The 13,075-nt window shown below is 40.7% G+C and overlaps 1 protein-coding gene across 1 annotated transcript in view; it reads left to right on the top strand.

The window, feature by feature from the left end:
* The window catches only part of st6galnac3 (ST6 (alpha-N-acetyl-neuraminyl-2,3-beta-galactosyl-1,3)-N-acetylgalactosaminide alpha-2,6-sialyltransferase 3), a 97,558-nt gene that overhangs the window by 19,691 nt on the left and 64,792 nt on the right, over positions 1–13,075 (top strand). The window contains exon 2 of the mRNA XM_067606479.1: positions 10,354–10,548. Coding sequence (XP_067462580.1) covers positions 10,354–10,548 — 195 coding nt within the window. The remainder of the gene's footprint in view (positions 1–10,353; positions 10,549–13,075) is intronic.

Genomic DNA, 13,075 nt, shown 5'->3' with positions numbered 1-13,075 from the left:
GTTCCTCTGTCCTACAGATGATACTCTCTCCGTCCGTCTAATCCTTTCACACCCTCAGATGTCTGTTTAGTTTGCGTTAGTGATATATATACTCAAATTTCTTTGTGTGAGCAGTCATGCTGTGTATAATCACTATCAATGAGATAGGCTCTATTATGGAGTTATAGAGGGATACCATTGAGTTTCAGGGGAAATATCAGTTGCTAAATGTCAGTAATCCTGCACTGGCATTTGGCAAATTGAAATGGATTTTCTCTGGTCGATGTTTTTCTCAACAGCCAGATTCCCCCCTGCCTTCGCCCTTCAAACACAAAGAGGCAGGGAGAATAATTGCTATGCTGCTATAAAGTACTCCATAGAAATTCAAAATTGGATGCTCGGCCCCTGCGCTATATTGCATATCCTGTTGAATTTAATGTTGTTTTTTTTTTTTGCACTCAAGTTTCTCTTGTGTGCAGTCCTGACTTGTGGCCTAAAGTCAGGGCATCTGTGGTGGATGGTGAACAGCTGATTCATTACTATATAGCAGCTTTGTCCTTGGCAGGCATCGCGGTCTTCTCTGCCCGTCGGCCATCAGCGACCATAAGAGCCAACACTTAAAAACTCAGATGTTACAGCGGGATAAAGCTAAACTAGCTGTTGTCATAAGTGAGCGGCAGAAGTCGTTTGCTGTGATTGGCCGAATGCCGCCAGACGGATTCAAGGTTCCCCCCCTAAATATAGCCCTCGACAATATAAGTTATAGATATTATGGGGAGGGGGCGATGGGGAGGCAGATTTTTTCCCCACATTTAGGCTCCATTCATCCAGAAAACACAAGTGACTGGAGCAGGTGGTCTGCTCTGGTCTATCTTTATGGCCAGCCTGTCTCCATCTTCATACCACATTTATGTATTTAGTTTTGTGTGTGTGTGTGTGTGTGTGTGTGTGTGTCATTTACAGTTTATTAGTTTTAACCAGCTTGTACAAACATAAATAGAGCAACTCAACAAGAATAAATAGAACTCTTTTTACTGTGCAAAGAAGTGACAAAGAAAAAATACAAAATGTCATTACTTACACAACATAATAACAATTTGCTCGTTACAATAATGATAATAAATAAGAATGAAACAACTGAGAGGTGTGTAATATCAAATAAATAAACAAACATAAATACTTAGTCCCACCTACAGTGCAAAATATTAAATTTACAGTTTTGTAAGACCAAGAAAAGCTACAAATTAGAGAGTATTGAACCAGGGATTGTTAGGCATCAGGCATAAAAATTACTTAAACGATAAATCGATTATCAAAATAGCTGCGGATTCATTTTCTTCTTCTTTCTTCTCATTTGCAGCTCTAGAAAAAATGCTTCTGTTAGACATTTCTGGAGCATGAGGACAGGCGCCGTGTCTGTTTTCATATTCCAGCGCTGACTGCTGTGGTGTTTTTTGGGTCACATTATGTGTGTGATCACCCTGAGACAGCATTATCAGATGCCTGTTTATTCAGGGAGAAACTGTTGCTAAAGTGCTCTGAGGGAGAAACGATGCAGGGAGTCTTTATGGCAGCGGCACGACTTACCGTCAAACATAAATTCTCAATATACTTTGTGTCTGACAGGTGGACTCGTTTTTCCTCACAAATATATTCAGGTTCTCAGTTTCAAGAGCAGGTTTTTTGGGGTTGTTTTTTTTTTACTTTGACAAATTCTTCGCTTTCTCAAGTGAGCAAGCATCAACCTACGCAGCGGAGCGTACAGCCTCACCAAACTGTTTCTGTGAACATATGGTGGTATGTCCCCCCCGTTCCAAAAAGTTTGCTGGATACAGAAGGGGAAGTGAATATTGTAGAGTGTTTAATCCTTTATACGTGTGGGGATTACGTTCCATTTGATATCAGATATGCATTAGTCAAATGGGTTTTGACTGGTTTCCCGTTGCAGTCACGCATAGGAGTACACGTGTGCAGACTCACACACACACATACACACACACATCCACATTTACTGATTAAGACCGGGATTTTCAGAATTTATGTTTATCATGAAGAAAAAACAAATGGATAAAAACTGTGTTTGCTCCTTATTGTTGTCCCCTGCAGAGTCTCATCCACATAAAAACAAACTGATTCCTTTTTTGGCCCCGATTAAGATTCTCTGTGATGCTCGGCACCATAATGATGCGGTATCATGCCAGCAGAGCAGATTAGTGTTCATTTGACCTGGATTGAAGGATTTTCTTTTCATATGTCACCGCTGATAAGGGTGATACAACGGAAGTAGCATGCACCGAGGGCAGCGCCACTCGGATGTTTTGTTATTGTTGCACAGGAGGAAGGCGCCTCTGCCCATATCAAAAGTAATTAAAATGGATGTATCAAGCACATTTCCTGGTCTATATTTATAATCTGTGGATCTACTGGAACATCTTTGCATGATTTACATTTCAAAAAACTCCCTATTTATCTTACACTGACTCTTTATGCAGCCCCTCAGTTCAGCCTCTGTCTGAAACAGGCTGTTTTAGCTCCTGTCTCTTTAAAGCCCAACTCTGTTCTGGTTTGTTAGCTCCCAGAGGCTATGTGAACAAACTATAGTAGTAGGATTTGATTTCTTTTTCTCATTCTTTACTTGAAATGGAAACTTCTCAAACATAGCCGCTCATGTTCGAGCTTGAAACCAATCCAAAATATGCAAGTGGGCAATGTTAACACATGGAACAACCTTATCAACAAAGGCTACAAAACGGACGGCAGTTTGTCAGCTTGTGCAAACAATCTGACGTCATCTGGAGGAAGAAATAGAGATAACATTGCAAACAAAATGTTCAGACCAGGCACAAGTTTTACATACGTTCACAGGTTTTGAGGTCACCTTTGACCATGTTTAAATTAGACATCCAACATTATAACAGTATGTAAATAACAGAAAATCACAAAAAGCATAAAATGTCCCCTTTAAAGTTTCATCTGCACAGGATTGTTATGTAAAAGATACAGAAAGATAAGCTGCAACAGAGAAGAGTGTCTCACTCCTCATGACACATATTGTTTCCTAAACATTTGTCATCCTTTGGTATCAAAACATAACAGAACAAAAAACTGGTGGATTTGAATGTTGGAGTGGGCCAAATGGGTAAAATTGCAGATTGTTGCATATGTTATTTCATATTTTACAATTTAGAAACTGAGAAAACAATCTCACCCAAGGGTCCATCCAGTAACTGTTCTCGTGCCTTCAATCATATCACATAATCAGATGGAGTCGGCTCAGTTGTCATGGAAATGTAGATGTTCGAATTTCCATTTTCTATGAGAAATATATTATTCATGGTGATTTATTATTTATGCATTTTATTAAAAAAAATAGAAACGGTTTATGGAATCACCAACAGCCCAAAAACCCAAAGATAAAAAATGTATTGAATGATATAAAACAGTCTTTACATTTCAGAAGCTGGAAACAGAGCATGTTTTGCATTTTTGTTTTATAAAACTCTGAAACGATTAATTTTCTGTTGATCGACAGATCAGTCAGCTAATCATTTCAACACTAAAATGATTTAATCTCACAGCCAGGAGCTTACCCCTAGGCTGCAGAAAAAGGGATGCAAGACTGTAAATCCCCCCTCTCACCCTCCCAATCATCTTTTTAATTTCCTCCTGTCTTTAAAAAGACTGAAACGTATCAGAACCAGGACTACCAGGGACTGCAACAACACTTAATATCATTGTACATATATAACAGTACACATCATGCTGGTTTGTGGTTCTGATCACATCCAGATCACAATAGTTTTATTAATTTTTGATTTGTTTTTTATTGTGTGACCATGGTGATTTTGTGTTTTATTGTCAGTATGATGTGTGGAGTTCTGGTTGTTTTATGTAGACATGTATTGAAATGGCAATAAAGTATTGATAAAGTACCTAGTAATTGTGCTGACATCTGGTATTGAAGATGAAAGAACCTCAAATCTTCCACACTGTCGGCCACTCAAAATCACTAAAAATGTTTAAACTAAATAAATGAGAATAATACATGTGACCAACAGTGTGCATGAACTCAGTAAACTGAGAGGGAACTAGTCATCAAGGCTTTATAGTGTATAAGGTTGGTTTTGAGGCAACAAATTCAAGCTCTCGCTGCTGTTTGGATCTGCTGACATGCAAATTTAACAAAATATGGTTGTTTTTTTAGGAGATGACGGGTTTTGAGAAGAATGTTATTGACTGAGCAAACTACTGGCAAACAGTCTGGAAAGTAAAATGTAAATGAACGAGCCGGATTGTTTGATTGTTTTTATTTGCAGAGGAAACATGTTTCTGTCTTTGCATGTGACTGTGAAGTCAGAGTAAACCTCTCGCTGCTGGAATCTGGATGATTTACATTCTGTAACTCAGCAAAAAAAGGAGTGAATGTCTGGGAGCTTTCTCTAGACCAGAGGCTTAGTCAGAGGAACTGCACAGATCCTTTTTTTTTAAGATGTGGAACTGCAACCTCCTCCCCCTCCTCCTTCTCCTCCTCCTCCTCCTCCTCCTACTCCCAGAGTCCCTCTGATCCCATCTGGGTGCCACATGACAGCTGTGTGAGGTGACTGCCCCCTCTGCTGGGCTCAGCAGGGATCAGCAGGCTGCAAACCTCCCAGATGAGTAATAAACTTTGCTTCTGCTTGTTCATTCATACAGCTGGAACTTCAGCATCCATCCCTCTCTTTCTGAATGAATGCATGTGAGCATGTGAAAAAAACGGATATTCTTGTCCATTAGTCTTATCTCATCGCTACTTTAGTTTAATAAGAAACTACAATAGAGAGAAAACAAAAATAAGCACATATAATGAATGAAAACCCAGAAGAATTAGCTCATTAATGAATTAAATCAAAAATCTTTATAGTCATAACCCTAATGTATATGCAATAACGTCTCCTTCACATTTCCTGTAGCAGTCAGGGCTCCTTTGGGTGAAATTTGGAGGGGAACTTGTGCGTGACCGTGTTACCGGCAGCAAAGAGTCAGCCCCCTCCTCCTGGGAAAGAACAGTTTGTTATCTTGTACTTGGATGACTTTTGAAGCGAGACCTTTGCTGGAAATATGACACGAATGAAGAAATGTGTCTGGACCCACTCTCAATCTCATGAGTGGCTCTTTGTTTATGCTCCTGTCTTATTGCCCTGGAGAACAACACTTAGGTTTAAAAGAGAGACAGAGGAGGGGAGAAAGTGAGAGAAAGCCTCTGTAAATATTTTCTCAAACGCCTTAATTGAAATTGGATTTTAACTGCTCGCTGGACCGTAGTGGCAAGAATCAGGTGCCATGGAGGCAGCGTTTTTGCATTGCAAATGTAATTTTCAGGGGTTTTTTTTCTCTATTACCCAGGAGGCACTCGAAAATAGCTACCAGATATGTTTTTTCATGAGCCATTTTCTTAAGGTAGAGCCTCTCATTATTCTAATACCCATCACGATTAGCTTTTTTGGAATGAACTACAGAGCGGTCCTGTTGTTTACAGACCTGGAGCGTCGGTATTTGTGGGAAATTGTATTCTCTTCATGCCCAGATAGTGCCTGATGGAGGTGAAATTTTGATTGCACTGTATATATGGGGAAATAAACAGCTAATTTGCTTTGAGTTTTCCATTCAACACACAAGTGGATGCGACACAACTTGTTGATTATTCTGTAATTTGCAAATTTATTGCCTATTTGGTGTATATTAAGTAGGAAAATTGCTGCAGCAGCTGATACAGAAAGTAATGTTTATTTTCAGATGACGCCAGATAGAAAAAGTCACATCCTCACTCAACATGCCATGTCCCAATTTCTGCACATCTGACGATTCAATAAGGTCATTGCCACAAATCGAGAAAGTGGCTGTCAATAACTTTCTGTGAGTTGTCCCTCCTATATGTAATCTAGTCACACAGGCTCACTGCAGGAGAGACTGAGGGGGAAAATTATGACTCTCTCGTGTCTTGGTTCCCAATGATCCCACACAGTCTGTCTGCGAGCTGAGATCAATACCCCCTCAGAGTGGGTTTTAGCACCTTTAAAAATAGCCCCTTCATGCTTTTTCGGTGGGGGTGTGTTGAATGAAACCTCCCCGGGCTACAACCATAAGTAGCACTGCGGTTAATGGCCATCATTGTCTGATTTAATGGTCGCAAACAAGGTCGTTGTCGCCGCGTATGGAATCATATTCCTCAAGCAAAATGTTTTAACATTGACTGAAATCTCTAATGTTGGAACTTTATAGCCGTTCCGCTGCCTCTCTGCTGGTGTTAATGGCCCCCATTTCGGCTGTCGCTCCCCCCCCCCAACTCCCATACTGTACTCTCTCCTTAACATTGAGCCTTTCTCTGTCAAACGGCTCAACAAGCCGATCGCCCTGATGGATGAGCGAACGAAGAGAGGAGTCGTGAGCTTCACACTCGAGCTAGTGGAGGTTCAGCGCCCCCGCTACACCCACACCGAGCCCTCCAGTCGCCTCCAGACTCTGACACATCATTTCCCCCTGTGATTTGTGGCCAGATTGAGGTTGAAGGAGACAAGGAAATTTTCTGTCCTCATGAGAACGGATGGATGTCGCAGCGCTGCAAACTAAGCCGAGGGTTGTTTCTTTTTTTTCTCCCCTCATGAAGAACCCTCTTGCTTTATAAGGGATTGGTTTCATACTCCATAATGGACTCTTGATGAGTAGCTATTATGGCACATTTTCAGAAAATGAGCTGCCATTTTTTCTTTTTTCTTTTTGGGATGATACAGAACGAACTGACTGTCCCTTCAGGAAAGTGAATTCTATTATCTCGTGAGGTAGTAAAATACTTTAACTATGAAGTGGCAATATAGAATGTATTATTTGTCCTCTTTACGCCGTTCCACACAAGATCAAAGTTGAGACCCCTCTGTTTGTGATCAAAGATGAGCAGTAATCCCATGAAATGATGCGTGATGTAACTTACATGCAATTGGTAAAATGCGATAGGCTTGTCAGGGCAGCAAATGGTCACCGTCTTTTTCATCCACTACCCCACCACGTGTTTGATCTCATCTCTGAGAAACGAAGCCTCCGGTGCTACCCTTGGGACGTTTGATGTTGGAGATCAGAGCTTGTGGTGGTGCAGGCACTTTGGCTGTGGGGGCTTCATCATTACCGCGCGCCACAACCAATCTTCTCACCATCAGATAACTTCAAAGAATCAGCGAAACACCACCTTCCTAAAAATCCAGAGTTTCCCACCGGTGTTGTCTGTTAGATTAGCACGTTATTGAAGTTTCCCGGAAAAAAAGAGAAAAAAAAGAAAAACGTCTTTGACTCTGAAATCTATCATCACCTCAGGCTCAGAGATGTCGTAGCACACCACGGATTTTTTTCATCTCTGTCTGATTTTTTCACTCTTCTGTGCATTGATCTCCAGCTCTGCCCTGCCAATAGCTTCTCCTCTGTGAGACCTTTCCTCGTCCTCCATCTCTTATCCATTATTCATCACTCTCAGCTCTTTCTGCCAAGCCACAATATCTCCAGATGATCATTTTGCTGTTTCGTATTGTATGAAACAGTGACGCCCCAGCTGTTGCTTTACTGGTAAAGATGCTGAAACAGAAAAATTAGATTATCACATTTGTGCACAGTGGACGGGGTGACTTTAATGATGACTCAACACATGGTGTGTTTCCCATGTAAGTATTGGGGGGTCATGATGTTTTTTAACCTTTCATAGCTGGATTGAATGCTGACGGGTAAACATGCTCGAGGTTATGTGTTATGAATGTTTATGTATCCTTGTCTGTGTGGAGTTCTGCACAGGCCTAAAACCAAGACCTGAACCCGGCCTGTACCTGCACCTTTATTATTATTTATTATTACTTCTTAAAAGACAAAGTTATATAATTGCTTTTGAAAGGCTTTCTCAAACATAAGAAAATAACTAATCTGACAACAGCAATAGACCAACGCAGAATATGACATGGCGGCTCATCGGCACAAGTTCCCCTTTTTCAAGTTTTTGTTTCATTTCATCATTATTGATCGTTAGCTCTTTAAGCTAATGCTAACACAATGGGTACACCATGGATGTATTATAAGAACTGACTCAAAGATGGCGCTTGTTCAATCAATTGAAAATTGCTCGCCTGACGCATGAGCCAAGAGAAACTTCAAGCTTCCGGGTTGTGCGGCCCACTGAACATGCGCAGTAGTGTTTCTCCTGCTTTTCTAGGCTCAAGGAAAATTTTATAATAATAAAACCTTCATGGATTAAAAATTTGTAATACAAAGAGTCATAATTGACCTGTGTGTCCTGCCAACAGTTTAATAGACATCTCTTTTATAATGGCAGTCTGTGAGGAAAATGCTTTTTGCTGCAATACCGCGAGTGGCCACTAGGAGAAATTGGCAGCAAGGCTGAGCAGCGGTTCCACATCCAGTTCTCTCAATACATCCGTAGGCTACACTCTGTCTCTTTTACTGCTTTTCATCGGGCGTTGCATATTGGTTTGCAACACATGACACTCATATACAGACTACTGGCAGAGAGTCATTGGTAGAAAGAGAGAGAGAGCGATAATTCTTTTATTAAATTACATTTGGAAATACTCCAGCAGAAGGCGGACCCGAGCCTGAAGATTTACACCAGAAGGATGCTGAACTCTACGTCTATGTGCCTAAATCTCTGTCTGTTCTATATTTTACCCGGCTGGAAGACAGATTTCCCCTTGGGGACAATAAAGTTAACAACTTTGCAACTGTGTGCCAGCTCAGCTTTTCTAGCGTTTGTAATGTAATGTATGAAATTCTGTGTGTCATTGAACAGAGACTGAGTGTTAATCTTTGCAAATTTACTATCAGAGGAGAAGGAGGACTTCAGAGAAGTCTTTTCATGCTCAAGACATCTGAAGTGAAGGGAAGAGGTTACCGTGAGTCATCTGTTTAGAATCAAAAACATAATGATTGACTTTAACACTTTCTTCCCTCTGTGTTATTGAACCTCGCTGTTACCTCAGAAATATCTTCTCACTATAAGAGTGCTCTTGTTTCAATGTCTCACTGGTCAGACAATATCTAAGTAACTCAAATAAGACAGGAGGTTTTACTCTGAAGGATACTCTTTTTTTGCTTCACACTGAGATATATTTATAACTCCAAGCTGTGAAATACAATCACAATATTTACATTATTATGCATCATGTCAGTCAAACTGCTTTCTTGTTGCCATGGTGAGCTTTTTAAGAAGTTTGACCATTTGATGTGCATTTTCGCAGCTAAAACTGATCTGTTAAATCTTGCTATGTGCCTTTTGGTTTGCTGTATTTCAGAATGAGAAACAAACAGAGCCGAAAAAGCTCAAGCAAACAAATAGAAACAACAAGCTTCACTCAATTTACTTTAGGTTTCCTGTGTGACTGAGAGCTGTATCCTCCAATATGAAGAAATATCACTTAGAGAACATCACTCTTAAATGTTTTTCTTGGCCACATGCACATTTAAGCAAACTAACTGAACATCAGTACCGATGTTCTGCTTGTTGCCCACAGCTGGCTTTGTGTCACAGCTGGCTGCAGCATCACAAAGCAGCTGAGACAATAAGTGGATCGGTCAGGATCTGACGGTAATTAATGTTCTGTGTTCTGCTACACGTATACACAGATCAGGTGTTACACACAGATTCCAGGTTTATACGGTGGAATTGTTCGTAATAAAGCAGCACTTATGGATGAATCCTGAGCTCCATCAGAGCTGTCAGGACATTTTTATTTTTAAGTAGCTGAAAGTCTGAGATAAGCCCACCACCTCACACCCACTTGATCCTCCCTCCACCCCCAATGTCTGACTGAAGATTTTGCCCTTGATATCATTCAATAGCATTCAAGCCTCACAAGCTTGAAGATTTGAAGAGACAGAGAGAGAGAATGAGGAGTGAGCGTGTGCGCAGTTAACACCAACTATCTGAAGTTGCTAATAACTCCACCTTAATTGCATGTGGCAATTAGTGCTGGTCTTTGTGAAGTAGACTGTTTGTGCAACGAGGCTTATTTGCATAGAAAGGGGTACTGAATGTATGAATGCAATCTAATTTATATACTGTACGTGCAAATGGCACAGGTGCACCATGACGCTATTTGCTTGGCAATGCAGTTTGTGGTGCATTGGTGGTGAATTACAATTACTATCTTTTTGTCTCTTTTGTGCAGGTTTAGTGGCCCCAAAAGCTGCGCAATTGTTTTGAGGATTTGGACCTAAATTTGCTGTTTGTTTGTTGTTATATAGTATACAGTATTTGTCATCAGATTCATGATGCTGGAAAGCCTCTTTACTTTTACTCTTCAATTCAAGCATGTCAGACTTGTCATAAATTTCTCTCTCCGTCCACAGAGGAAGTCTCTGATCGCCACCAGTCTGATCGTGGTGGTGTCGCTCTTCGTGGTGGTGGTGAACTACTCGGAGAAGCCATATTTCCTCCTGCAGCCCGTGTTCGGCCAGACGTTCAGCAGCCACTGGATGTTCTCCAAGCAGCCGTACAAAGCCTTCAAGCCTCACCTGGGCTATGTCAGCATCCCCAAACAGGAGGTGAGGGACACAAACATCCATACACTTACATATCAGCATTTGCACACACAATATTTATGTTGTGCTTCAAATGGTTTTAAAAATCTAAAGCTATAAAATATTGTATGTTTTGTCATCTGCATGGTGGAGTGTTGTTAGATGTTAGACTAGAAATGGGGTCAGCAGTTAGGTTCAACCAGTTTTTTAAGATTTTTCATTGGGGGTTTTTAACCGTTGCAGTGGAAATGCAAACCTACATGTTTTGTTTATTTCTTTTAAGTCATTAAAGAATACAAGTGATTTATAATACTGTTTAAGATTGTATATGAGGGTAGATGTCATTTTTCCCATTAGTAAGTGAGGGCTAACAGAGTTACTGCTTATTTTAATACTCATTTGGCTAAAAATGATGTGATTATATGTTCTGTGTTGCACTTCAATACTGCAGACATACTTTATTGTTTGTCTTCACAATTAATCTATTGTTGATTGAAAGTCTGTTGTTGCCTTAGAGTTTCTATTAGACAGAAACCTATATGTGTTTGTGAAAAACAAATCTGTCATGGTTGAATAGGCTGAAGTTGTGGAATTGACAGTGTTGGAATTCGCACATTAAACTGAAGTTCTGGCAGGTTAATTAGACTTAATTTCAGCAGCATGCATTGTTCACATGTCATGCTGCAACCATGGTTTCAATGCCTCTCCACGTGTTGGGGCAATATTACATTCAACAAGGTTATATTCATTGAGATTTATACAATCCTTGGATTTATTTTGTTATCTACAGTAGGTTTGTGAAAAATTTTGCTAAAGTTTTGATGTAAACTTTAAAAGTCAAAACTTCAGCTTTCATCAGGGGGCCAAATACTTTTGCTGGAGGGCTTGATTTGGCCGCTGTTTACCTCCCACTGAACTAAACTGTATATTAACTACTATTCAGTCTCCTTGCTGTGGGCCAGAAAGGTAGCAAGCTGCTACCCTGACAGTGCTAATAAAGTTTGATAAATGTGTATTCATAATGAGTCTAATAAGTTGTACTTGACACAATAAAACCTGAAAATAATGACAAAGGACAAAGATGTAAGTTAAAACAGTTGCATTTAGTGATCATGTTATTGATTGAGGCAAACTGTTAAAAGCTTTCCAAGTTATTCTCTTTGTAGGACACAAAAGTACGGTAACTAAAAACTGATTGGTAGATGTTTATACTGAATGACATGAGATGACCTTAAAAGAACAAGAACATGGTATTCTCCACTTCCACCATTAACTCTGACTATCCTGCCATTAAAACTTTAAATGGCACCCATATTATTCTTGCTGAGTCATATAAATACTTAAGAATTTGGCTTGACAGCAGACTATCATTCAAGATTCATATTCAACATTTGACTCCATCCATCCATCCATTTTCTTTATTCTCTAGAGGGTCATGGGGGAGCTGGAGCCAATCTCAGCTGACATTGGGTGAGAGTACACCCTGGACAGGTCGCCAGTCAATCACAGAGATAACAACCAGTCACACTCACATTCACACCTACTGGCAATTTAGAGTCAGTAGTTAACCCAACCTGCAAGTTTTAAGGCTGTGGGAGGAAGCCGGTAACGTGACGGATGGTTTGTTACACAGAACCATTTGAGAAGTTGTCCTGAGAAACTGTTTTTCAAAAAATACTTGGCAGGTGATTGGAAGAACCATCTACCACCGTCTATCGCCATCTATCACCATCTATCACCGTCTATCACTGTCTATCACTGTCTATCACCGTCTATCACCGTCTGTCACCTTCTATCACCATCTATAACCGTCTGTCACCGTCTATCGCCATCTACCACTGTCTATCACAGTCTATCACTGTCTGTCACAGTCTATAACCGTCTATCGCCATCTACCACTGTCTATCACTGTCTATCACCGTCTATCGCCATCTATCACCATCTATAACCGTCTGTCACCGTCTATCACCGTCTATCGCCATCTACCACTGTCTATCACAGTCTATCACTGTCTGTCACCGTCTATCGCCATCTATCACCATCTATCACCGTCTATCACTGTCTATCACCGTCTATCACCGTCTGTCACCTTCTATCACCATCTATAACCGTCTGTCACCGTCTATCACCGTCTATCGCCATCTACCACTGTCTATCACAGTCTATCACTGTCTGTCACCTTCTATCACCATCTATCACCGTCTGTCACAGTGTATCACCGTCTATCACCGTCTATCGCTATCTACCACTGTCTATCACTGTCTATAACCGTCTGTCACCGTCTATCGCCATCTATAACCATCTATCACCGTCTATCACTGTCTATCACCGTCTATCACCGTCTGTCACCTTCTATCACCATCTATAACCGTCTGTCACCGTCTATCACCGTCTATCGCCATCTACCACTGTCTATCACAGTCTATCACTGTCTGTCACCTTCTATCACCATCTATCACCGTCTGTCACAATCTATCACCGTCTATCACCGTCTATCGCCATCTACCACTGTCTATCACTGTCTATCACCGTCTATCGCCATCTATCACCA

Source organism: Thunnus thynnus, chromosome 12 (genome assembly GCF_963924715.1).
Source record: "Thunnus thynnus chromosome 12, fThuThy2.1, whole genome shotgun sequence".
Lineage (NCBI taxonomy): Eukaryota > Metazoa > Chordata > Actinopteri > Scombriformes > Scombridae > Thunnus > Thunnus thynnus.
The sequence above is the reverse complement of the archived record's forward strand: the minus strand, read 5'-3'. Positions and strand labels throughout refer to the sequence as shown.